The sequence below is a fragment of the Sylvia atricapilla genome, chromosome 6, assembly GCF_009819655.1.
Source record: "Sylvia atricapilla isolate bSylAtr1 chromosome 6, bSylAtr1.pri, whole genome shotgun sequence".
Taxonomy (NCBI): domain Eukaryota; kingdom Metazoa; phylum Chordata; class Aves; order Passeriformes; family Sylviidae; genus Sylvia; species Sylvia atricapilla.
Window position 1 is genome coordinate 27,617,234 of NC_089145.1, and position 26,204 is coordinate 27,643,437.

The window sequence follows — 26,204 nt, forward strand, 5'->3', positions numbered from 1 at the left end:
TGTGACAGGCTTGAGATTTTTTTGGAGTTGTGAAGGCCAAGCACGTGTTCTCATGAACTCTGAGCACCAGTTAGATTCCAGAAAGCCCCTGAATTTGAACTTGCTGATAGAAATTTTTGTGCCAAAACACAGCTGCAAACTTTAGATGATGATGGGGAATAAGGAGAAATGGCAAATTCTTTGCTCACTTCAAGCACAGGTTTCCCATTTAGCACATTTATGGAACAGATTATCTTGACTACCATTACACAGCATGTACAGAACAACCAAGTGATCAGGCCCAGCCAGCATGAGTAAAGGAAAAGCACATCCTGCCTGACCAACAGAATTTCCTTTTATGACCAGGTGGCCTTCCTGGTGGGTGAAGGAAAGACTGTGGATTCACTCTACCTGGACTTCAGCAAAGCCCTCAATACTGTCTCCCATGGCCTTCTCCTGGAGAAGCTGGCAGCCCCTGGGTTGGAGAGGTGCACTCTGCTGGGTTAAAAACTATCAAAATGGCTGGGCTGAGAGAGTGGTGGTGAATGGAATTACATCCTGGCAGCCAGTCACCAGTGGTGACCCCATGGCTCAGTATTTGGGTCAGCCCTATTTAACGTCTATTGATGATTTGGATGAGGGGATTGAGTGCACCATCAGACAATTCACAGATGACATTTAGCTGGGTGGGACTGTTAATCTGCTGGGTGGGAAGACTCTGCAGAGGGATCTGGACAGGCTGGATCAAGGGGCCAAGGCCATTGTATGAGGTTCAGCAAGGTCAGGTGCCAGATCCTGCACTTGGGTCACTATGCCTCATGCAGTGCTACACGCTGGGGGATGAGTGGCTGGAAAGCTGCCTGGCAGGAAAGGACCTGGGGGTGCTGGTCTACAGCAGCTGAACATGATCCAGTGTGTGCCCAGGTGGCCAAGAAGGCCAGTGGCATCCTGGCCTGTGTCAGCAATGGTGTGTCCAGCAGGACCAGAGCAATGATTGTCCCTCTGCACTCAGCACTGGTGAGGTCACACCTCAAATCCTGTGTTCTGTTCTGAGCCCATCTGTACAAAAAAAACACTGAGGGGCTGGAGCAGTTCCAGAGAAGGGCAATGACAATGGTGATGGGTCTAGAAAGTCACCCATATAAGGAGCAGCCGAGGGAGCTGGGGTTGTTCAGCCTGAAGAAAAGGAGGTTCAGAAGAGACCTTATCACTCTACAACTGCCTGAAAGGAAGGTGTAGCCTGGTGGTGGTCAGCCTCTTCTCCGAGGCAGCCAGCAACAGGATGAGAAGAAGTGACCTCAAGCTATATCAGGAGAGGTTCAGATTGGACATCAGGAATAATTTTTTCACTGAAAGAGTGGTTAAGCAATGGAATGGACTGCCCAGGGCAAGAGTGGAGTCACCAGCCCTGGAAGTGTTCAAGAAATGAATGGAGGTGGCACTCAGTGCTGTGATTTAATTGACATGGTGGTGTTTTGTCAAAGGTTGTACTTTATGATCTGGGAAGTATTTTCCTACCTTAATGATTTTATTCCATGATTTTTAGCTCATTTTGCAGGCTTTAAACTAAGGCTAGATTGCTGTTGAGATGCACTTGAGCTGCAAGAGTCCACTTTGCCTTTCATAAACTGGTCAGAAACCTCCTTGCTGTAGCTATTCCACTAACATCTCCTGTATTGTTTTGGAGCGCTCCTTCACCCTGTAACCTGGTATTAACTAGTGAGAGCTGATTTGGAGACCCCTTTTTGTATTGCAAGCATGCAGCTGAACCTCTGGCCAGCTGCAAAGGAGATTTGCAGCATGTCAGACAAATCCATTAAAGGAAAAGGCCACCAGCAATGTAAAGCAGTAGATTAAACAACTAAACAAATAACAGCATACTGCAATGAATGCTAATATTTGTGCTACCTGTATGCTTGGCACTGAGGAGGAATTTACTGCAGATTCACACATGAGAGAGTGCTGCCTGAGTGAAGGCCTTGTGGCCTTTGCTGGAAGGATAGGAAGAGATGCCAGCTGAGAACCTGCCCGGAGTTTGTTTTTGGAAGAGCTGTCTCTATAGCACAAAGAGGACGTGGGAAGGAGAAAGCAGACGCTTCTGCAAGCACATGGTGTGTGACTGCTGCACCTTCCAATTAGACTTGGCAGCAGCCTAGTGCCTGTCTGTCGGCACCTCTGCTGTGCACAGACATTTGTGGCAGAGGAGCTGACGTTAACCCCTGTGCCAGCACACACACATCCTGCAGTCAGCAAAACCTGCTGTCCACGGGTTGTTAGAGATGTGTCCTGTTAACTCTGCTGTACTTTTCCCAGCTCATCCTCAAGAATCCTGTTTGACCAGGACCCCCTACCACACCATCAGCAGGATCCTCCAAAAAGCCAAAGAAAAGAAAGGAGACCTAGCCTTCTTTAAGCAGCTACTTGTGCCAAAACTGAACGCAACACTTTTTAGGAGCAATTATGATCAACTGCATTCAACCTAAACGATGGTGCTAAAATGCACTTTAGAAAAAGCAGTAAAAATTGTTGCATAAGCTCTGGAAGCGGAAGTAGTTGGTAGCAGGCACAGTTGAGATGAGGCAAACAGTAAAGAAGCTGCAGAAGAGACCTTCACATTTGCCCTGACAGAACGTGACAGGAAAATCAGTGAGAGTGAGAAAGCAGGGAAACAAGTATGTTTTATTCCGATTCCCTTTAATGTTTCCAAATCCCCACTAAGAGCGCTTCTGGATCTGCTTATTCTGGTCTCTGCATTCAGGATTTCACTCTTCTCAAAAAATGCTGTAGTGTCTGTTTGAGCTGCCTGCCTGCATTAACCAGGGTGAGCCCCTTCCTGGAGCTTCTCTGGTACCCGGCAGTGCTGCCATCTAGCAGGGCCAGGGGGGACCGAGTGCTCCAGCTGCTGCAGTACTGCTAGGCTTTCCTGGATTTGTAGTTGGAAAAGAAATGCTTCAGGTTGCTAAATGGCACATAAAGGTCTTGGCCTAAGAGTGAATAGCTCTGGAAAATCTGAGCAGTATCTTCTTTGCCACTCTCAAGTATTCAAGGGACATGATAATTTACACCAGGTTTTAGCTGGTGCATTTTCTTCACACTCAACCAAGTTGCTTTTACTACTAAGTGAAAAAAAAAAGATGAATTATTATTCTGTAATACAGACTAACCTCCCTGCTAAACTAAAAAGCATAATTTTTTTTTCAGCCCACAAAAGAAATTACACTGGGCTGAAGGCACAGGAACATAAGAAAGAACCTTAGCAAGAGGGATAACTGTAAGCAATGGGAGCTCATTTTGAGTAATACGCAGAAATCCTTTGTTTAGCCCTGTAGATACGTAGTTGGAAACACAATGTAAATCTTTCATGGAAAAGTACATTGATAAAAGTAACACATAAATTTAGCTATGGCTTCTCTGTAAAGTGATGAGACAACTGGTTTGCTTCATATCTTTAAACACAAATGTGAGGGCAGAGCTGTCAAGGGTCCATGGCAGATGCAGTGCAGAGGACTAGAGGCAAAGGGTTGTTGAGTGCTGTGCAGTTAAGGGGTCAGCCTGGTACTGCAGGAGGATTTAGTCCTAAATATAGCAAGGGCTATCCTGGGAGACAAGAGTGGGTTGCCGGGAGTCTAACGCCATATGAGCAGCTTTAGGTTTTGAGAACAATGATCATGGCTAAGAGGCTGATTCTCTCAATATGGGCCAAATCCTGGTAGCTGGCAAGAAGCCCAAGTGAAAAGGTTTTGCCTAGGAGGAGGGGACCACCTTCTGTAGCATTCAGGAGACTGGCATATCTTTTCCAAACAATACATTGTGTAGGAGTCTCAGCAATGAGGATAAGGTTTTTCCCTCCAGTGCATGCTGTGGTACAGCTATGAGGTGTAACTATTTAACCTTTTGGTCAACACCCTGACATCTGCAGGCTGTCAGCAGCTTCCTCCTTGTTTTCTCCGTGAAAAATCCTGCCAAAAAGCTGAACTGTACCAAGGAGAGTAACATGCAGAACCCCTCATGCAGCAGAAGGAAATTCTATTTCAGTGGGGCATTCTGTGCTCCATAGGAGATGGAGACAGAGCAGGATACAGCCCTACAGAAACAAGCAGAACACAGCTGCTGAGTAAAGGGGACTATGCTGAGACAGGGAACACCAACCCTGCTTGGATGCCGACCTAGAGAACATGTACTGGATGGATAAACAATTTTCCATGCCTCATCAACATTTTGACTGTAAGATATCTGCTGCTATGTCATCTTGGGCTGCCGTTAAGTGATAAAGCTTAAGATTTCAGAGTCCAAATGTATATTGAAATCTTTTAACTGTTTGCCAACAAACCCCATCCTGACAGCCTGCATTCCTACCTGCTGTGGGCTGAGCAGAGGTATGAAATGCGTTGCTGATAGATCTTCCCAGGGATTTTTTCTTAAATTTTTAATTAGGAGTGTGAACACTTAAAAAGTAACAACCCCTTAAAAAAATTAAATACGACAGTGTTTGCGCATGATTTAGCAGAAAAAGACCATAACCCCGCAGTCCATGAGAAGTGGACTCCTGGAGTTCTGGCTTCTTGATTAGATGAAAGGATGCACTTGCAAGCACTTTGGCTCCCTATTTGGGAGAAAAGACACAGTACCAGCAGCTTCCTGACCTTCACATGAAGAGGAAATTCTCTTGCTCTGGATGTGACATGCAGTTGTTTCTTGTTTTCAAGAAGCACAGTGCACACTACTGACACAAGAGTCCCAGAGTCTGAGTGCTGAATTCAATTTTTGAGAAAGCTAGAGACTTTCCCATTTAATCCATCTAAAGGTATTTTTTGGAGGTAGGAAATGTCTGGCACTGAGACACTGTTAATACTCATGCATGTAGTTTTAGACAGCTTGGCAGGATCAGCACCCTGAATAACAGGCAGACTATTGTCCTGTGGGAATATGCTGACTGTTCTTGTTACCCCATTCCCATGATCTTTCATTTGGAGAGATCTGTTGCCTGCTGTCACTGTGTCTGCAAGGAGAGAGGTCACTTGTGACTTTTTCCTGGCCCTTTTTCTGCTTGTGTGTGACAGAAGGACATTAGCTTAGACAATAGTTTGATCCCTGATGCCTTCAGAGACAGAAAGGGAAGACAAAGGCTGGATGGTAGATGTTTTTCATATAACATGACTGCTAAACCACAAATCAGGATGGAAGGCAGAAGATAAGTACTTTCTGATGTGCGGTGCATACGCACATTTTGAAAAAAACTACCAACAAACCAAAACAGGAAAATAATAACACAAAGTATGTGCTTCAAGTCTTTTGTTTCCTGCTTTGCACAGCATCAGGCACACCAGTATAAGCCTCCACAATCACTTCCCTATTTTTGCTTCAGACACTTAACTACTCTTCTGGCTGTATTTGTGGGGCTCTTGATTTTAGATTCTGTTTGGTTGTAGGTTGTTTTGTGAAATCCACAAGGACAGGAGCTTGCACTTTTGTTTCTAAGTGTAACGAATACACAGCAGTGAGACTCGGTGTGTTTTCTACAGTCACCATAACCCAAATAGGAGGAATAGAACCAGAATGCAGTGTAAGGAAGGATTTTCTCCTCCAGTCCCACAGAATCAGAGCCAAAGAAGGGGAAGGGAATAAAGATCAGGTCCTTGCACAGTCCCTAACCTCCACAGGAAAGTGCAGGCTGCCAAAAGCCTCCAGGAGCCCTAGGCACACCATTCATGTATAAATACTGATGCAGTGCAGCATTACTTTCAATTCCCCACAGCACAGGCTCAAGGCCTCTGAGCAGCACTGGTTCAGGTGGACTTGGTCCTCTCTTAGAGGCAGAGCACCTTGTTCTGTCCCATGTCCCCTTGCTGCACTGCCAACCAGAGCTGCTTTGCTGTTACCATGATTCTCCACCTTAGTCATTGTTCTTTATAGGCACACATGGGGTGCTTGGGCAAAACTTTAAGAAAATAGGATTAATGTTTCTTCAAGTTCTTACATGAAAGATGATACAGACACAGAATGGGTAATTATTTTCACATTTTACTACTATGCTGTGATTTTGCACAAATAGAGTGCTGTATGCCCACTGAATAGCCACCAGGCCTTTTACATCTGTGCATGCTTGAGAACACAAAGTCAGGAAAAGTCACCCCTCATTTTCCCTTCTTGGTAAAAAATGACATTTCACTTCCAAGAGATCCTTGCTTAAACTTGGAGTTTGGTTTTGAATTCAATAGGGTCATGTCAAGTTCTGTCAACACCTTGAGCTTCCTGATACAACCAGAATGCAAACTGATGACTGACCACTGATGAATCCTGCAAGGACTCACATCTCTGTCACAGTCCAGAACAAACTGAACTACACCTGGGGCAGCTGAGAGCATGAACTGGGCTCAAATCTCAGGATCAGATTTAAGGAAGAAAGTTTTTACAGTGAAGATAGTGAAACCCTGGCCCAGATTGCCCAGAAAGGGAGTGGATGCCCTGTCTCTGGAAACATTCAAGGTCAAGTTGAACAGGGCTCTGAGAATCCTAATTTAGTTGAAGATGTACCTTGTTCATTTCAGGGGAGCTGGACTAGATGAATTTTAAAGGTGCCTTCTGTCCCAAATTATTCTACGTTTAAAATCCGGGATAGGTACGTTTCTGGTTTGAGCTGCCTGGAATTTAGCATTATGGTCTAAATCTGCCCTGGAATTAGCCAAGGATCTGCAAAGAACAGTTAAAATCCCTAACTGAGCCTGGATTAGAACTGAATTTCCCTGAATCATCTTCATAGAAACAACAGCTGGTTAGTTCAGGTAAAGGAATGTTGATCTAAAACTCTATTTTATTTATTAAAGAATGAAAATAAACAAAGAAAACAGGAAAGGAATTCCAAAGGCTACTGTGTGGCTTACCTTACCTTGGTACTCCTGGCTCTGAAGCCTACCAGTAAATGTAGGCTAAATGTCCCTACAAACACTACTGTGAGGAAACACAATGAATCCTGGTGATATTAGCTCCCAACACCAAGGGACTGAGGAAGGGATTAAAGATTTTCTGAAGGCAGAAAGACATTTCAGGGGAGGCAAGAGATGCTTGATGGGGGTAGGGGGATAATGGTTAAAAAACTAATAATGTATTGTACAGATAAGCCATAACTGTCACACTCACAGCTATGTGTTCCCATGTAAAGATGAATTACTTTGGCTGTCAGTAGCTTCATTAGCAAAAAGAGGCCATTCAGATGGATCCAAACCTATTTACTTTCTAGAATTGGTGGTGCCTGCTTCATATTGCAGGGCCCCACACTGGTTGTTCAGTGATGCTGATAACTCCTGTGGGAGCTTACATCCTGCTAAGTACTTCACTGTTTAATTGAACTGACCTTTCCTGACGATGCCCGTTGTATTAAAAGCTGCTTTGCTCCCCAGCAAAAATGGTTTGATAATCATAATATTTTACTCAGAGGACAGTTGTTTAAGAGCAGAAAATAATCAGCTAAATTGGTAGGCTCCCCTCTGGAGGAGCTCAGCACTAAAATGACAGAAGGTGCTGCAGACCAAGATAGCTGGCAGAGCTGATGATGAGGACAGAGCTAGGGGCAGCGCTGGGCTGTTCAAGGACAGGGACACCAACAAACTGGACAGCTGTGGAGGGGAGGGGAGTGCAGGCTGAGCCAGCACAGCACACTCTGCTCAGAGCTGGGATGTACTGCCACAGCATGAGGCGGGCACGGGGCTGGCGATGGCTCCTGTGGGAGCCACAGCAAGAGGGGCAGGGCTCTGCAAGCCCAGCAGTGCAGGACAGTGGAGTGCAGCAGCATGGAGGGACACACAACACAGCAAAGATATTAACCTGATAGGGGAAAATGGTGAAACACTTGGAATCTATCCCAGAGAGAGGCTTGTCTGAAATAATAAATGCTACAAATTCAGGTTTGGATTAAGAGTGCTGTGAGGTACAATATTTGGAGCTGAGGTTTTCTTAAAGAGAGGAACCTTTTGCTTTGAGACCATGACTAGCCTGGGGACAGAGGTTTAAAGTGAGAGGCATGTTTGCCAAGAGCCCCTTTTCTCCCTGTTTTTATCTAGGCTAGTTGCCTTACCAGATGGTTGAGCAGCATCTGGGAGAGCTCTCTGGGGCTGGGAGCCAAGGTTGTGCAAAGAAGCACACCAGTGTAGACTGTTAAGCACCTGATAACAAATGATGCTTTGCTTTCAACTTCCTGTTATAAAGCATTTGCTGGCCTGGATATGCTCTGCCACACCTCGCCCTTTACAGCAATGTGTCCATTTCCAGTGCTTATTATACAGAATTGGCATTTTGTGGATCTCTCAAATCATGACTAGAGTGCCACATCACCTTCTCCTATTCTTCTACTGCAGGAGTATCGAAGTAATTTTCTCAGATTGGCCAACACTTTCCCTTCCTCTTAGTGTCTCGGACCTGCGGGCACTCAAAGAATGTGCTCTTAAGTAAACTAAATTTTTTCTCATTCTTTACTTACAAGGACATTTCAGTTGTTTTCCTCTTTGGGCTAAAGCTACACAGGACAGGACAACACTCATATTTTCCATTCCCACAGAGGGTGTTTTGATTAGTTGTATCTGCTTGAGTCCCTAGGAATGTGGGATGTGTGGGAGCTCCCATGGACTCCTGGTGCCAGGGTGCTGAGATAAGGCAGCTGCTGCAGATTGATGGACAAGAGCCTCTGAGGTGGCAGGGCTGACCTGGGAGAAACACCATGGCAGTACCTGGGAGACTTAGAGCACCCTGGGGTGATCTACATTGGCTCCCACAAAGTAGATGTGCAAACAAAAATGTCCCTTCACCAGGATGAGCCAGTAAAAACTCCACCACGGCACTACACCCTTCAGCAATGTCCTGTTTCTTCCTGCTTTTGTCAGAATGCTTTCTCAGCTATACAGTCGAGTAGTCAAAAACAGCTTGCTTGGCCTTTGGAGAGCTACCAGAAGCCTGCTGTACAAGAAGGTAACTGGGTTCACCCTCCACATTGTGCTATCTTCTCTTGGCATTTATTCAATCTCCAAAATAACCATAGCTGGCCCTGAAGGTCTGCCTTTGCCTCATATTTCTGTGTCCATGAACCACAACAGATGCATTGAGGACATCTGTCAGTGTAAAAATCCACTGAAATAAAATTAACCCAAGGAGCTAAAACTGCAGTCTAACTGCCAGGGCTCCAGCTTGATTTTATCAACTCTCATTTGAGTGGCAATTACATTGTGAACTGATCAGTTCAAGGCTAAATCCTCCATGTCTTCCTCTAATTAAATACTCATTGCCTAAACATTCATCTTATTCTTAGTACTTCTACTTATCAATTTAATCAATTCCCCCATTATTCACCTATCTACTTTAGCCTGCATTTTGCCATCATCATTTTTTTTAGGTGATGCAAGAAGTTCTTTTTCACTACAACTTCCAAGCAAAGAATATATCTTAGCCAAAATGTCTTAATATTCCTGGATTTCTCAGCTTTAAAAAGGGCATTTAAGTTCCCTGATATTCACAGGGGACTGCCTTGAAACTTTGTGTACATTCCTTCTATGCTGGCCCCAAGGAGCAAGATTGCATTCAGGAAAATAGAGTATTTGGTGCTGGTCTGAAAAATTCATTGACTAACCTTGTATAAGTGGTCCACAACATCTCCCCTGAGATGAAAATATTTTGTTACTGGAGTATTTTGAAGAATTGCCTTTGAATGCAAATTAAAAAAAAAAAAATCCCATACCTCAGGAATTCTTTTCAATGCTGTTGGTTTTACTATATCTTGTGATAAAAAAGATTATGAGGAGGATATCTTTTAATTTTGTCCTTAGTAATATTTGCCAAATGATCCCTTCTTCCTTTTTCTTTTTTAAAAATTAGAAAATTATATTTTCACTTTCCAGAAGGTTATGCAGCTTTACCCTTGTTGTAGCAGTTTTTCTCAAACTATCTGTTTTCCTCAAGGCATTTTCCATGTACAGTTTATCTAAAATTTCCCTGATAAATCTGGAGCCTTAGGAGGGAAGGATTAAGCTCACTACATTGCCTGCTGTCCTATCATTATTCTAAGGTATTGTCTGGTGGACAAATTTCTAGCTGTGTTGGAAGGAGCTGCTGCATTTGGGGTTTGGCAGGGGGATATAATTAGTTATAAATAAATAAAACATAGAAAAAGTGTATTAGCCAGGGTTTTGATATGACATTGGCCATTCTGTAAATATGCCAGACTTTGGTGACAGGTAGCACAGACAGACAAGCTGAACTATATAGCACTCTTTCATCTGTGCTTTCTCTGAGACATGGCTCTAGCTTGCAGCTCCTTGCAGACTTGGAGATTTTGGAACATTTGTTCCCAGAGGAGCCTGAGCCTGTTACAACAGATACATTCAATGAAAATATCATTTACCCAGCTTGAATAGATATCCTCAAAGTCACTTCAAACTGTGCATCTCCTTTTTCTTACAAGGGAGCACTGACAATGTGATAGTGGAATACCATATTAAAACTGAGAGTTCCATTAGCAGTAGTTCCATAAAACCAAAAACTAACCTGTGCATCTTCATATGTGTATCTTCCTGGGTCTTTGACATTTTGGCTTGTTTTCTCATAGCTGTGGGAATCCAGGTTGATAGCACTTTGGGCCCCAGGAGCTAGAAATTCTTGCCAGATTTCTTCCACTCTGGTGGTCACATCCTGTAAAGGCTGCTTCTTGAGATCTTGGACAGCCAACCAAAATCTGTACTAGTCAAAATTAAAAGGGCAAAAAAGAGAAAGAAAGATAGAAATCTAGGTAAGATTTTGTGAATAAGCCTAGGCAGAGTCCTAAAACAGACATAGAACCTAATCCTGCACCTATCAGAAATCACAGAAGACTCTCCATGTAAGCATGATTTCAAGGGGAAGGGGTGATGTACTTTACACCAGCCCCTTATATATTTTGGCTAAGATCGGAATACTGACTTTAAGAAGTGATACATTCTTATTCAAACTTCCCCTGCAGAAGTGTCAGATTAGGTATGCAAACAGAAAACCTCCAGAGCTATGCAGCTGGAGGAGAGCAGCAGGCTCTGCCTCCCACAGCCCCGCTGCAATGTGCTGGGTATTCCTGCTGCAGGATCGGTCATCCACAGGGGATGTAAAATGAAGTACAAATTTAACATTCATATCATTTCCAGTGTGAAGTTGTAGCAATGCCACTTAGAGTTTCTTTTTTTACCTGTAAACTGACCAGCATTCAGATGGATGCCATGAGAAAAGATAACTCTTGTCATGCCATACTCGAATTTTACAGGGATATTTTCTTGACTAGGTTATGCTTACAGATTAAAGTTCATAAACACTGAGAAGATAATCTCTTTGATGACTAAAGACATAATCCATATCTTGATCTGTGAAAACAAAGACCACAGAGTATTTTTGCAAGAGTGACATGCATGTCTTTCATCTTTTACCCTAGGAAAAAGAAAAGACATTTTCTTGATGGTGCTAGTTTTATTCATTGCTGAAAGACATATGCTCTTTCAGGTGATTAATTCAGAAAATGCACAGTGCCCTTTTGTATTGGTAAACTCTATCTTCCAGCAAGAAGGTACCCCTGAGGGTTATCTGCCCTGAGTACCTGGGCCCTGCAACCTGGTTGAGCAAGCACAGAAGTGCTCTGCAGGGAGTGCTGTGGGCTACAGGGAAAACAGGTACAGAAGGCACCTTTGTAACCACCTGCAATGACCAGCTCTTTCCTACCCCCTGGGAAAGGTGCCCATTGTTCAGGGTGACAAGGAGGGGATGGTTTGCCTTGGCTGTTCTTGCCCTGCACTGCTCTTACGCACTCCCTCTGCTGGGCACACTGTGAGGAGGGGACAGGGATTGTCTGGGTCACTGCTTGTTCAGGACGTCCACAAGAGCTGCACAGCTTGGAAAATCCTGTGTCTCCTTTATAAACCGGTTAACTTTAACTGAAGTCCTGATTTCTCATGCCAAATGGTTCAGTGGTGTCAATGTGCTGCCACTAAGGCAAATATTCCTCCATAGTGGAAGGAGGAAGATAGAGTCTGTCCCAAACAAAAATCCTGATGGCAGTGAGGGTAGGTGGAGGAGACAGCAGCCTGGTGAGTCCTGTGCTGTTCCTGACCCTTGCTTCTTTAATGGCTGCAGGCAATACTTTAACACCCTGGAATCAGTGGTGTTATTGCAAGCAAATGAGGCTGCTAGCCCATTTAGGCTGTATTCTACCTGCAATAGAGGCAAACAGTCAATTTGGGAAAAAAAATTACATCCACACTACATGCAAGGCCAGGCTAAATCCTCCTTGCTGTCTGCTGCTTCTTCCCGACCATCAGGGGGCCTCACGCTGCAACCCTGACTCACCCAAGCCACTTGACTATATTCCTTCATATGGTTTTCTCATTTCCTTGGTAGGCTCAGTAAAACAGTCTGGGGTACACTCAAACACGACATCAGTTCCTGTAGAGTCACATACTTGTGGTTTTAACACAGTGATGCTTGATTTTATAAACTAAAATGGAGTATCTGGGGTTGGTGGAGGAGCGTGCATGATTGGTCCTTTTCCATCTTTGAGAGTTTAGGTACACCTGATATCATGCTTTGTCATTTGAACAGTGACACCCCAACTTATCATATGCATGCAGAGAGTAAAGGGTGGCACTCACAGCACAATAATCTGATGCCATATGTGGATTCCATTATTTGAAAATACTTTATCATTCAATTTCAAATGTAATAGGAACATATGAATGCAGAAGAGCATAAGGAGAAAAGATGGTAATCATTCCAGAGTAGCTGGGACACTTCAGACAAACACTTGGCTAGAAAGAACCTTTTCTTCTGGCTTATCTTCTGCCCCTGGAGCCGGATAGGCAGGCTGGGAAAGCACACTCATGAGCGAACCGGGAACGCTGTGAAGTGACAGCTTGCCAGAACAAGAGCACCATCCATTTTAATAACCATTTGGCTCAATCTGAAAACCAACCAACCAGACCAACCTGACAGTAACAAGAACAAGCTCTTTTTACTGCAAGCAATTGTGAATTCATGCCCAAGGCTGGATGTCCTCTTCAAGGCAAAGGGGAGTTTTGTCTTGGTAAAAATTTCAAAGCTATTCAATATAGCTGGCATCTAAAAATCAAGAAACATCAAACAGGGGTACCCAACCTCACAACTTCAACTGCAAGGCAAATTCTCTGCCACAAGGAATCATCCTGAAGCTAATGCATAAGCAGGGCTTGCTATGGGACTGATAATATTTATAAGAGAGAAGCAGGTATTTCTGCTTAGGAAAGGAGCTGACATGCAATGACTGCGCTGGAATTTCGGCTCCATTATAATGTGCAAATGCACTCCCTGAATCACTCCTGCAATTTCTGAAGAGCAAGCCCAGCCCCAAGTTCAGAAGGAGTCAGGTGAAGATCCTGCATTGCCTCCTCTCCTTCTGTAGGAGATGGATGTCCAGCGGACAGCTCTTCCACAGGGCAGGGGAGAAGGGAGATGTCCTTGTGTGTCCTCTCCACAGGTGCCCTTTAAGCACAGCAGGACTGGCACAGGGACTGTCTGCACAGAGGGAACAGCAGCATTGATCACGGCTTCTTTGTTCTTTATAAAACAGCATGTAAAACCAGAGAAGGCTGATAATATGGTGTCCTAAAGTGTTGTCAGTGGCATAAACCATTCTAACCTCATCCAGCTTTGTAATTAAACTGCTGTCACTTGCAGAAGATATCCCACAATGGCATTTATCTTCCACAACTCCCCCAAGGCACACAGAGCTCCTGGACCTCACTGTGTGTGCTCTGCCTCCATACAGGGCACTGCAGAGCTGCTTGTTCACTATTGCTGCTCAGAGGTCCCCCAGTGAAAAGGCTCCTGGGGAAAGACATGGTGAGTAGTGGGGCAGTGGTTGCTTCTGAGGTACACTGTAAAATAAAAATTAATTTAAAATCCCGATTGGGAGGCAAAATATGGACGACTCCGGAAACTGAGAAACAACTGTCAAGATAAGGGCAGTGTCGTATCCCCATCTTGGGGGTGGACACAATACCCCTAGCTTGGCAGTGTGTTCATCAAGTGACAATCTGAGGTCAGAATCCAAGCACACTTCTCTCCTTGCCTCAGTAGTTCCATGCCAGTATCCCGTGCCCCTCCGGTCTCACACCTCTAGCCATCCACAAATCTTCCCTTTACCAAGAAATAACTTCGAACATCTCACCCAGGAAATAAATGAAAGCAATAGGTAAAAATAAAAATGCAGTTCACACAAGGGCAATATTCACATCTTTGTGTTTTTAATAGTCAGATCCTTGGCATGGTCAAGACCAACAAAAATCTGTCCTCGGTGAGTAAGCTGGGCTCAGGCAGATGCCGCAAAGCCGCGCGCTGGGGCACTGGGGACCTGCCAAGGCGACCGCAGCGCCGCTGGGGACAGGGCAAGCGTCCCGCCGGCCTCGCCCTCACCGCCCTTCCAGCCCTCCCCTCCCACGCGGTGCCCGCCGGCGTCCGCGGTGCAAGTCCCACCTTCTGCTGCAAGTCTTTTCGGTGCTGCGGGGCAGAAAACCCCGGGGCAGCGCCCGCCGGCCGTGAGCAGCGCCCGCGGTGCGGAGCCGCCCTGCCCGGGCCCGCTGAGGGGCCGGCACCGCGCCCGGCTCCGCCAGGGGCCCGCACGGCGCGGGGCGGGGGCGCCGCCTGCCGGCACCGCCCGGTACTGCCCGCTACTGCCCGGTACTGCCCGCTACTGCCCGCTACTGCCCGGTACTGCCCGCTCCCGGTACTGCCCGGTACTGCCCGCTCCCGGCACTGCCCGCTCCCGGCACTGCCCGCTCCCGGTACTGCCCGGTACTGCCCGGTACTGCCCGGTACTGCCCGGCACTGCCCGCTCCCGGTACTGCCCGCTACTGCCCGCTCCCGGTACTGCCCGGTACTGCCCGCTCCCGGCACTGCCCGGCACCTCCCGGCACTGCCCGCTCCCGGTACTTCCCGGCACTGCCCGCTCCCGGCACTGCCCGCTCCCGGTACTGCCCCGCTCCCGGCACTGCCCCGCTCCCGGCACTGCCCGCTCCCGGTACTGCCCCGCTCCCGGCACTGCCCGCTCCCGGTACTGCCCCGCTCCCGGCACTGCCCGCTCCCGGCACTGTCTCGCACTCCGCGGAGCGCTCCGGCGTTGCCGGCGCCTCGGAACTGCTCGAGAAATGCTCTTTAGGGAACGGGGGGCTTTGGGGCGGCTCGGTCTTTTACTATGTGTACGAGCTCTCCTCACTGCCTGAACTTCTTAAATGAAGACTGGGGAAAGAAAAACTGGCAACAAGTTTCAATCATTAGTCATGTAGGATATAAACGCTTTCTGCAGGCAAAACTCCTTTCCGGCGATCTCCATGTTCAACATATGCTCACAGTCAATAAGGCCCAGGGCACCTGCATCCATGCACTGCCAGCTCCACAGTGCATTCCCACAAAGTGTCATGTGTTTCCCACTGAGGTCTATGAACAGGTGTGCAGCCTCCTTTCCCTTCAGGTGAAATTCCCATGTCCCATATTCCCACTTTGCTGTTTCTCTTTCCAGCTGACACTCTTTGAACTTGGGGGAAAAAAAAAATCAATCCACCACCTGGCTAAATGACCATCTCAGCAATCTCAAGATGTCTCGGAAGGTTCATAAAAAATGTAAAATTACACTCTGACGTCCTTTCTTTTCTTATCCTTTCTTATTTGTTTTGTTTTAAATTTGGCATTTTGTCTGCTATATTTTGGGTACTTCAAAAATCACCTGAGTCAAAACAAATTGTAGACGAAAGACAATGACAGAAAGGAGAAAGAAAACAGAGCAAGGAACAGAGTTAAAATAAAAACAGAGAAAGAGAAATACACCCAACTGACTGGTTTTCCTGCTTTCACATAAATAACGGATAGCCAGTTAATAAGTAAGTTACAGGGCTCAGCCTAGCCCAGGAGACTGGTGGACATGATCCTGCAAGTTTATTAGAACACAGAAACACAGCTGGAAGGTGATCTGGGAGGTCATTGAGTCTAGTCTGCTGCTATCTCTGGCAATGCCTCACCCAAGACCCCCACTGGGACCAATTTTTCTCAGCTAGGAAGAGACAGAAATACCCCACCACGATCAGCCCTGTGACTTGGGACTCACACCACAAGGTGTAAGAACAGAATTTGGTCCCCTTGCTGTATTACTGAATTACATTCATTTCAGGGCATTCTCAAGCCCACACTTCACAAAATCTTTTCTAGCGCTATCATGAATTTCTAGGTCTGCCAGCAGTCAATTACTCAGATCTGCCTAAAGTTCAACACAGTAGCCTACAGGGCTCCCGCCAGTGTTAATTCTAGGATTAATCTCAGGATACTCCCAAAATCCTAGTGATACCCCCAAAAGGTAACACACCCCTGCTGCAACAATTCCAAGATCTCTGGGTAGTTACTGGGAAGAGAGTCCTGAAAAGATTAACTGTGAATGTTACTTTCCAGCAAGGTGGTAAGTGCTGTGCTCTCAGAAAGTTTCTTACACTTTCCCAGGGTGGGATGTGTCTCACTTAACTGTAGTTGTCTGCCATGCAGACACTGTCATCTGAATGAGTCTCTCCAGGTTTCTGATAACAGACAAGGGCATTTTACAGTGTAATTTAGGTGCCTTTAGTTTTGTTTCCACTTAAGCAGAAACAAATCCTTCTCAGGTGATTCACTGACTCCTCTTCAGCTTCTCTTCCCTCTCTCTGTAGGGCGACTGGATAAGAAGAAAGCATGTGCTTCCGAGCTGTCAGCTTAGGTGAGGCAGATCCCAATTTTGCTGTTGAGTGTAACTTAGATTTTGCTTGCATGTGTAAGCATCCAGCAGTTGCTTTCCTTTATGCTACATACACCTAGCAACAATTAAGGAGCTTTCTCTGCCTCACCTGAACCCTTCTCTGTAGCATCACTGCTAACAATCCACTCTATTCCAGTTTTCTTCATTAATATTTCTGTCTTTGCATCCTGTTATTTAAAGCTTTAAGTAGGCTGGCTAAGGTATCCAACCAATATGAGATCATATTACCACATAAGCCAATATCATCGTAATGACACCATAAGAATGACAGCAAAGTCCCCATACTAAGAATGAGGACAATGTCTTCCACAAAGGATGCAGGATTTAACCTGCCTATGTCAGCCCACTGACTTACCACCTCCCTTCACTACATCTCAAAATCAAAGAGAATGTGCGTCAGCAGGAGGAACAGCTCCAACTGACCAAGGAAGGTACAAGTTTGCCGTCTCATGATCAAACTTCCTTCATTTGTTTGATAGGATGAACGTGGGAGACAGACACTAGTCATAAAACCTGCTGGGTTTCATTAGCACAACCCCAGATTAATTTCAGAACACTCATTTGAAGAGTATTTTAACACAGTATATTAATTTTGCACTTAATCACTACAATTTAATTGCAAAATGAGTACCACTGTACATAACTGCAGTAAGCATATGCAAGTTCAGTACCTGTTTAGCAATGGAATTTGAAGCTCATTTATGTAATTAGTAACACTCCCTTGTTTTCTTACATGTTATCTTTCAGGTTTTCAAAATAATAAAGTGCATTGTGTTTTCACTGTTTTGCTGCTGGCATGCTTTCTGTACTTCTCCTTGGACAGGGAAAGCTGATAAATAGGATGGTAAGTTCCAATGCCATTAAAAATCAATTTCTGTGGAATTCCTCTTTCAGACTTTGCAGGCTAGCAGACTGCACTACAGTGACAATTGCTCTCACGCTTTAGTAGTATTTGATTTTCTAAGTGAAAAAGAATGAAAAAACCACAACATAAAAAAGGCTGTGGAATCAAGTTCTTATCTGGTACAAAAAGAGAGCATCAAGCCTGCTCACTACCAGCAAAGGCCAAAGCCAGACTGACTGTGTGATCACTGACAGAAGATTTCCTCAGCCCAAGAGCAGGCACAGTTCTGCAGTGAAACTGCAAGCTTCACAGGCCTTCCCTGCAAATGCTCATCAGACTTCTGGAACATGACTGACCCAAAAAACCCTCAAAAGAACCTGTCCCTTTACCCATCCATGTGCTAAGACACAACCACAGCACTGCAAAAAAGCCTCAGCAGTGTTATTCAGACTGTAAAAAAAGTGGGATTTACTGGATCTCAGCCTGATGTAGAATTATGTGGGTATCTACATAATTTTTCATAATAAAAGTTTTGACTTCTTCACAACTTGGTACTCAGAATCTCACAGAGAGTCCTGTTAAGGTGAGACAAGCTGTTGGATATTCAGCACATGCCAAAATTAAAACTAGTTGCTGCAATCCTGACTTTGTGACTGCCAATACTGCAACAGTTCTTAGCCACGTGATGACCATACTCTTTTCCTCACACAAGCCCTGCCACAAAGACACATGTAAATCCTACATATTGTTAGGGAGCTCAGGAGCAATGTGCTGCATCTCATGCAGGCTCATCATCATACAAGTCTGCAAACCCTTGCATGAAGAAGAAACCTGACAACACTGGCTCTGCTAAACACTGTTTCTGAGATTACTTATGTAGGTCTAGTAAAGGCATCTGTAGCACTGCTATGGGAAAGATCCTGCCTTTCTCATCTTTATTCAAATAGGTGTTTTTAGCACTTCAATACACACCAAACATTGCATTTCACCTATGCAAGAGAGTAGGATCAGTCCCATTCATTTAGTAAAGTCAGAAAAGGTTTCACCTGAGGTTTTCTGAGCTGAATTCTGATTCCAGGAAACGAAGGAACTGGTCTCGTCCTACTGGATCCTTCAGCACCTCATCCATGGAGAAACCCCATCTTTTCACACGCTGCTGACTAGGTTCTTTGCTGTTTGGAGAGAGAAGGGAAAAAACAGATGGAATGTGCATCTCTGCCTGCTGTCCGAGCAGCTGCTGCTGTTTCTGCTAAGTGAAGGGAGGAACATTATTAGATGAGATGTTGTTTTTTTCTCAAGATTTTTCAGAAATACAAGTTAGTGAATAACATAAAAAAACCCTATAAAGACCAGGGCAACTGGAGGACTTTAAATCATTACATCATTTGAATCATTAAGGGACATTATTTGGGTGCTACATTCATGATGAAACAAGAGAAAATGTGAATGATACGATTTTCAGAGCAATTTCTGGTAGGTTTCATTTGAAGAACAGCATACCATGCCTAAATGATTATTCATTATGCATTTATTGCATATCTCCTCAAATGTACCCTAGGATTCCTTATGCATCAAGGCAGAAATTTCCCAGCAATGTTCCCTGGGTCACTGGTGAGCTCCAGAACATTTCCTTGTGTCCCACACAGTGCTGCCTGGTCACTTGGCTTCAAATTTTCAGATCCACATTTGCATTAGAAAAGCACTTCCACTAAAAAGCAGCGCAGACAAAGTATCTAAACTGATTACTGGTTTGTGGTATTTTATTTTTTTAGCGCCTCTGATTTTTGCATGCCTAAGTCTCAGAAGACTAAAAAGCAACTTCCTCCTACTCTCTATGATCAGACTTTTATTTTTTGTCTCAGCTGGGATGCTGAGATGCAGAGGCACCCAAAATCACTAGCAATCTTTCTCCTTAATTATTTCTTAACAGAGCCCAACTTACACGAGCTGTTGTTTGAATTGCCAGACATGTTGCAGAGATGGCTATGGGGAGAGGTGGTGCCTGGGAATCACAACGAGGATCCTATGCGACAGCCTGCATCAGAGCGTAATCTGGGCTCACAAAGTGTTTGAAAGCTTCTGGTGTGATGGCGTCATACCATGAGACAACCACTGAAACACAGCTCAGCTGCTCACATTTGTGACAGCAGAGCCATTGTTAACAGTACATATCCATTAAACTATGTGTCTCGTCATGTCCACAGCGATTCCTAATCATGGAGCCTTAGGGGACAGTGGCGATCTGTGCTGAAGACAAATAAGCCAAAGGGGTAAATAAAATGCCTGCTTTCATTTTCTCTTGGTGTAAAGGCTGAGCAAAATTGATAGGCATGTCTTCACTCGAGGTGCAGCACACTCAGGATGGCTCCTTCTGCACTCCCTCAGGAGCCAGCAGTGCTGCAGACAAGGGTGCAGATCCAGCCTACTTCTTATGTGAACCAGCCTGGACATCAGGACATGAAAGCCATGCTTGTGCAGAGCCATGCACCGTCTAAGCTCAGGGAATTTCCCGGTGAATCCAGAGGTCTGTACCTGCTCTTCTTGCAGCTACACAATGTTCTAGCACACACACACAAAAAGGCCGAAGTGCTGTTTAAAATGGAATGTTTTCTGTGGCATTTCCTGAGTCCTGATTGCCATGGAGGATGAACTGTAGTGGCACAGGGCTGCCCGTACTCAGCAACCAGCCTTGCCACTAGCAGAGAGAGGCTCTTTGTTCTCCTGTGCAAGGGCTATGCTCTCCTAACTGAGGAAATAGCTTTGCAGGCAACACAAGGAGATCTTGGGGATCATTTAATTATTCATGCAAGTTGCAACTAGATGTAGATGCAGTTAGGGTTTTTTTACAATAGAGAATAAAATGGATATACAGAGCTGTTTGCTCTTCCCCCCCGCCACACTACAGCTTTCTCTTTTTCATCCACAGGAAAATCACCTTCCTTAACTCTGAAATCATAGCAGAAGCCAAGCATTTATTTTAAATTCCTATAAGGCTGTGACATCAGGTTAATTGTATTCTTCAGGGACACAGACATCTTTTCTGGGATTTGCAGCTATGTCAACAGATGCAGAAATAATGGATGCCTGGATTACTTTGTGGGTGAGGGTTTCTGCAGAGCAGTGTTTTGCAAGGGCTATGTCTGGTACTAGCCCTACTAGGGAGGATGGAGATAAAGAGAGAAACTAGCTAAAAAGGAAACAACAAATACTACAATTACGTGAAGAGGGGCAGAGGTTAGGAAAATAATGAATTTCTGTGACTACCAGAGAAGCAGGTGAAAACAACTTTCACATCCCAAACTATTTGGGTTTTAAATGGGGCAAAATCTTGTCCTTTTCCTGGAACACTGATTCCCTATGAATCAGTTTTCTTAGGCCAATAGCATTTTTAAATTATTATTCAAGAACACACAGGATTAGATTTGGCATTCTCTTATCAAAGACTTGCTACAGTGAACTCCAAGTTCAGATCTGGTGCCAAATGGCAGCAAATAAACACTGGATAAGCTGCTAAGCCCTTGCAGTTGTTGGCCACAGGATGTGACTGAGTAGTGAAGGTAACATGGGGCATGGTAATCCCATTCAAATGTGCTGTGGCAGGCAGGACAATTCTAGCCCCTTTACGAGGATTGCGGATAGCACGTGAAGGAAAGAAGACACAGACACAGGCCAGACTTCCTGACACAGACACAGACACAGTGCCAGCATTATATGGGCAAAACATGATCTCTGTTGCAGTGTTCTGCTTGGGTTTGTGGTTTGTTTGTTTGTTTGTCTGTCTGGGGTTTTTCCCTGTTTTCATCTATTTGACACCATAACAGAGACAAACCAACTTGTTCACCAGTAGGTGAGACCCGAACTCACTCTATCCATTTATTATAATTCTGACCTGCCAAGTCTCACATACCACACGTGAGCTACATTCTTCTGGCTTCTGTGCCAAACTCTGCACAGGAGGAATGGCCACTACTCTGTAACTCATCCCCTTTTTCCAGCAGCATTTTTCATGGGATTCCATGACAGAAGCAGGGCTGGAGCATTGCAGCTGAGGAAGAGCAGCCTCCCAAGGGTCAAATGAACAAGTTTGTCTTAGCAGTACTCTATGGCTTTAGGCTCCTAGACCTGAGTCTGTGCATATGCCTGACAGGTATGGGAACATCCATTACCTGACTTACAGACTCCCATACATCAAGCCATATAGAAGTGGAAGGGCTGAATAATTCACAGACACCAGTGATAAACTTTAGCTATGCTCTTGAATCTTGTAGTACAGACATACAACTTCCTTTCCAAACAGGGCAGTGTGAAAGGCATACAAACAAAACGGCAAGACATCTCTCACATTAGTTAAAACTACCAATTATTTTTTACCTCATTTCAATGTCCCACAGTGCTGCATCATCACTTATCCAGGGATTGGAAGGCTCAGCAGGAGTTATAAAGGGGTCATATTCCACATACTGCTCTGTGTAGGCGATTAAACTGGCAGGTTAAAAAAAAAGGAAAAAAACCAGAATAAAGTAAGGGTTTGAATGCTCAGTCCCATGTCACAGAGGTGCAGCTTTTCTATTTATCCTGCTGGGTTTTTTGGGTTTTTTTTTTTTTTTTGGTTTTGTTTTTGTGTGTGCTTCTTTTTATTTATAGGGATTAGTCAGTTTCTCAGCAACCACAGGAGACCCTTTTCCCAGGGATGATGCATGAAAGGATTTCTCTGCAAACACCCACCAGCTCACTGCAGTATTTTCCTCAAGAGCAGCATTTTGCTCAAGCTGGTCTCTGTTGAGACGCCCCCAAAAAACCTGATGAGGCAACAACTGGATTGCAAAGTGTGTTCATTTGCTGCATGTTACTACTGCCTCTCATCCTTTTCATTTCTGCCAACTTTTGCACACACATAAATTTAAGCACTGTGAGAAACTCACCTAAACAGGGTCATGGGCTGCAGCTAAGAATATGCTTAAATCTTAGAAGGGTCATAGTCCTAAGCATCAAAGCTTTGCCTATAGATAATTTTTTAGTTATGTTGATATAGTATTTATACTAATGGCACTATTGTAAAATACTTCAACAATAATAATTAACTTAGACTCTAGTAAATTATATGTATGTTGGAAAAACACCTGGCCTTGACAGTGGCTTGCTTCATGGTGAGTCAGTTATGGCATATAGCCTCTAATCCTCACTAGGATGAGATTCAAAGAGCTTTCTCAAAAAGGACTGTGTCTGCTTGCATAAATGATTCAGGAATTCCACTGGGGTTGGGGCTAGGGGCGCATTTTTACAAAAGAAAGACAGCAAATATGAAATAAATCAAAACAGATTTCTTCTAGTCTATACTGGAAATACTCTAAGGCACTTTATTTTTTTGCCTACATCTGCCAAGTAATTAACTAAATTAATTATACTGAACAACCAATGTACCTGCACTGTGATTGTCCATGCTAAACTTTACCTCTGGCCCTCCACATCTCAAAAAGGCAGGCGAATGAAAAGAACCTGTGAAACAAAGGGTCATAAAAGGCACAAAGTTTCCCTGACCTGTTCTATAGTAATTATTTCTTTTTTGTTTGTCCTAGCTCTTATCATAAAGCATTAAAATCATACACTTTTGTAACCACAGCAGGTTCCCATTGCCCCTTAGGGCACTCAGGGCTGTCTCATCTCATTTCATTAATTACATTTCATGACTGCTGTGGGTCAAGGGTTGGAGGAGGGAGCAGCGTCCAATTTCATAGAGCAGCAGCAGTCCCTTAGACATCAGTGAAAGAGAGGGTTGGTTAAAAAAGAAAACAAAGCCAAAAAGGATCAATCAGGAGATATCTGCTGTGAAACCTGAATTGCTCCTAATAAAATAGTAAGAAGGCATCAGAGGTGCTAGTACAAGTACTAGCAAAAAGCAAAGGGGAATTTCTAATCACATTTTGCTGATTCAGTATAATGGCAGCAGCAGAATCATTGCCTCATTGTCTAACGGAGCCTACAGGCAGGGGACTCCTAAGGAAAAGCATTTTTGTCAAAATGCAAACCTGGCCTTTTGGGTGATAAACTGAATACCCAATAGAAGGGGTGGTGGGAACAGTTGACTGAAGGGTGCAGAGCTTGCCTTGAGAACCCAACTGCCTCAATCAAGGGGGCCTGCTGAGCCTTCACAGGAACTTTGATGAGAAGCTGAAAGGATAGCACAGATTTTCATCTAGGGAATGAGATTGCTTCTGGTAGGAAGATGCTAGTTTTTCCCCAGCCATTTCAGTGATGCCGTGTCTAATGAAATTGTGCTAACACTGCACAGGGCAGTCAGGGAAAACAATAGGGAGAATATATTGATAGTTTTGCTCAACAGTTTTCAAAGCTCAATGGCTAAAACTGACAGTGTGCAGGCCCCAAGTGGGGAGAAAGGATGTGGAAGAAAGTTTCCAAGGTGAGTGGAGCAGCTGAGGGATACCTGCTGCCACAGTTGGTACAGATCTACTCCTGGAAGCAGAACAGGAAGGAAGGGGAAAAAATCTTTGGCGGTGAACATTTATCTCACAGAAGCTGGAGATATCTTTTGGAGAGCCTTCCTCTTCTGACAGACAAAGGCTATCCCAAGAATAGTGTGAATTAATGTAAAATAAATGCAACTGATCTAATACTATTGAAACAATTTATAGCTTATTCCTATAACTTGTTTGCCCTAGTGCTTCCTGACTTATTTGCTCCCTGTTCCTTCCCTCATCTTCTCTCAAAGTGCCTTTGTGCTAAATTGAAAAATTGGCAGATGGTGCCACTGTCAGGCTTGACAGCTGAAGGGAGTGTGCCAGGAAGTCATCTCCTGTACCCTGATCTGCCACACTGTCACCTAATCTTATTGTCACCTAAACTGTCCCAAGAGCAGGGTCCAGACTGGAAATTGACTTGATAATAGCAGCATCTCCTTACACAGCAATTTTGTTCCGTGTGCTTATAATCGGTGTTTTAATGAGGCTTTCAAGGCTGCACGGGTCTTTTTCAGGCAATTGTGCAAGTCAGATCATCCATGTTTATTCTGCCTCACCAATCCCCACCCCAGCAAAGCCACCAGACCCATCAGCTCCTCTACTTCCCTCCTACTTGCTCTGCAATGCTCCTCATCCAGGCTGCACTTCCCAGCACTCTCCACACCAAGTCCTGGGACTTTCAATCAATATTACCAATATTCAAATCAATATTCAAAGTCATCACATGACCAAACATCTCCTCATAAGATATAAAGATCACAACAAATGATTTTCATTCTTTATAATTATTGATAATTATTTAGAAATATAAGGTTCTTCACCCAGAGGGTGTTTGGGCGCCGGAGCGGCTTCCCCAGGGAAGCAGTCATGGCACTAATCCTGCCAGAGTTCAAGAAGCGTTTGGTCAATTCTCTCAGGCATATGGTGTGATCCTTGGGGCTCTCCTGTGCAGGGCCAGGGACTTGACGATCCTGGTGGGTCCCCTCCAACCCAGCTTATTCAGTGATTCTGTTCTCATTTGACTGTTCTCATTTTATTTGCTTTTCTCCTGGTTATTATTTTGCAAAGGTTTTGATAGCAATATTTTCTTCTCCAACTTGAGAACAATTAAAAAAGAAAAAAAAGAAGGCCCTTTCAAACCAGGAGAAATATTACTGTCTCAGGATATTAAGGTCATTGTAAATAAAATCAGTACAATGACATTTTTTTTGTTAAAGTACAAGTATATGTTCTTAATTAAAAAGATCCAAAAGCCCAAAACATAAATATAAATGTACTCATTTCAATCATACAATGTATTGCATGCAGGATTTCAGGGATCCTCTGAATACTTTCTCTTTAATTGGATACATTTTCATTTTAATTGCTAAACTTCATGACCTAATAGGAAGTTACATTGGGCCTCTCACCATTTAATTTACCTAGTTTAGTATGTGCATGCTAACTACAGGTGCAGGCACTGCAACACACATTCCATGGGGTAATCCCGTTTTACTTTGCTTAAATAAAAATTCCTCTATTATTTCCCTAGAAGGAACCAGGTCTTATCCTATCCTCCATGTTCAACACAGTTTTGCTTTAATAGTGATGTCACTGAAGAGCATGGCTATCTCTACCTTCATCTCAGTGACTACCCCACAAATGTGCCTAACTTACAAGTACCTAAGTAAGTGACCTGTCATACTAAATTAAATTTTAGCTTGTTCTTCACCTGTTCATATTTTTCGACCAAAACTAAATATTTAGCAAGTCAAATTGTGCCCTGATTTTCTTCTTAGAAATTCATTCCTTAAAACACTGCCTTGAGTAGTCCAGGTACAAGCCCAGCACTTCCCTAAGGGTTTCACATACATGTGGGTGAGAGCAGGAACTGGTCCGACAACCCCAGTATGAACAGGGATGTGAACACCATGTGCAACAAATGCAAACACAGCTCCTTCCCCACAGCTGTGCCAGAATAACAACAGATGAGCACTGAGAGTTCAGCCAAAAATGGAAAAAAAAAAGGTATTTTCAAATCGAGACAAGAATGACTTTTCTAAAAATAAACCCTAGGGTAGTGAAGGGGTGGAAAACAAGTCCCACAAGGGTTTTTTCTTTAGTG

General features: G+C 44.3%; 1 protein-coding gene across 1 annotated transcript in view; it reads right to left on the bottom strand.

Moving 5' to 3' along the window:
• Positions 1–26,204, bottom strand: part of RGS6 (regulator of G protein signaling 6) — a 258,978-nt gene that overhangs the window by 29,154 nt on the left and 203,620 nt on the right. The window contains exons 13-15 of the mRNA XM_066321314.1: positions 21,996–22,106; positions 18,671–18,796; positions 10,507–10,693 (exon numbers count right to left, since the gene is read on the bottom strand). Coding sequence (XP_066177411.1) covers positions 10,507–10,693; positions 18,671–18,796; positions 21,996–22,106 — 424 coding nt within the window. The remainder of the gene's footprint in view (positions 1–10,506; positions 10,694–18,670; positions 18,797–21,995; positions 22,107–26,204) is intronic.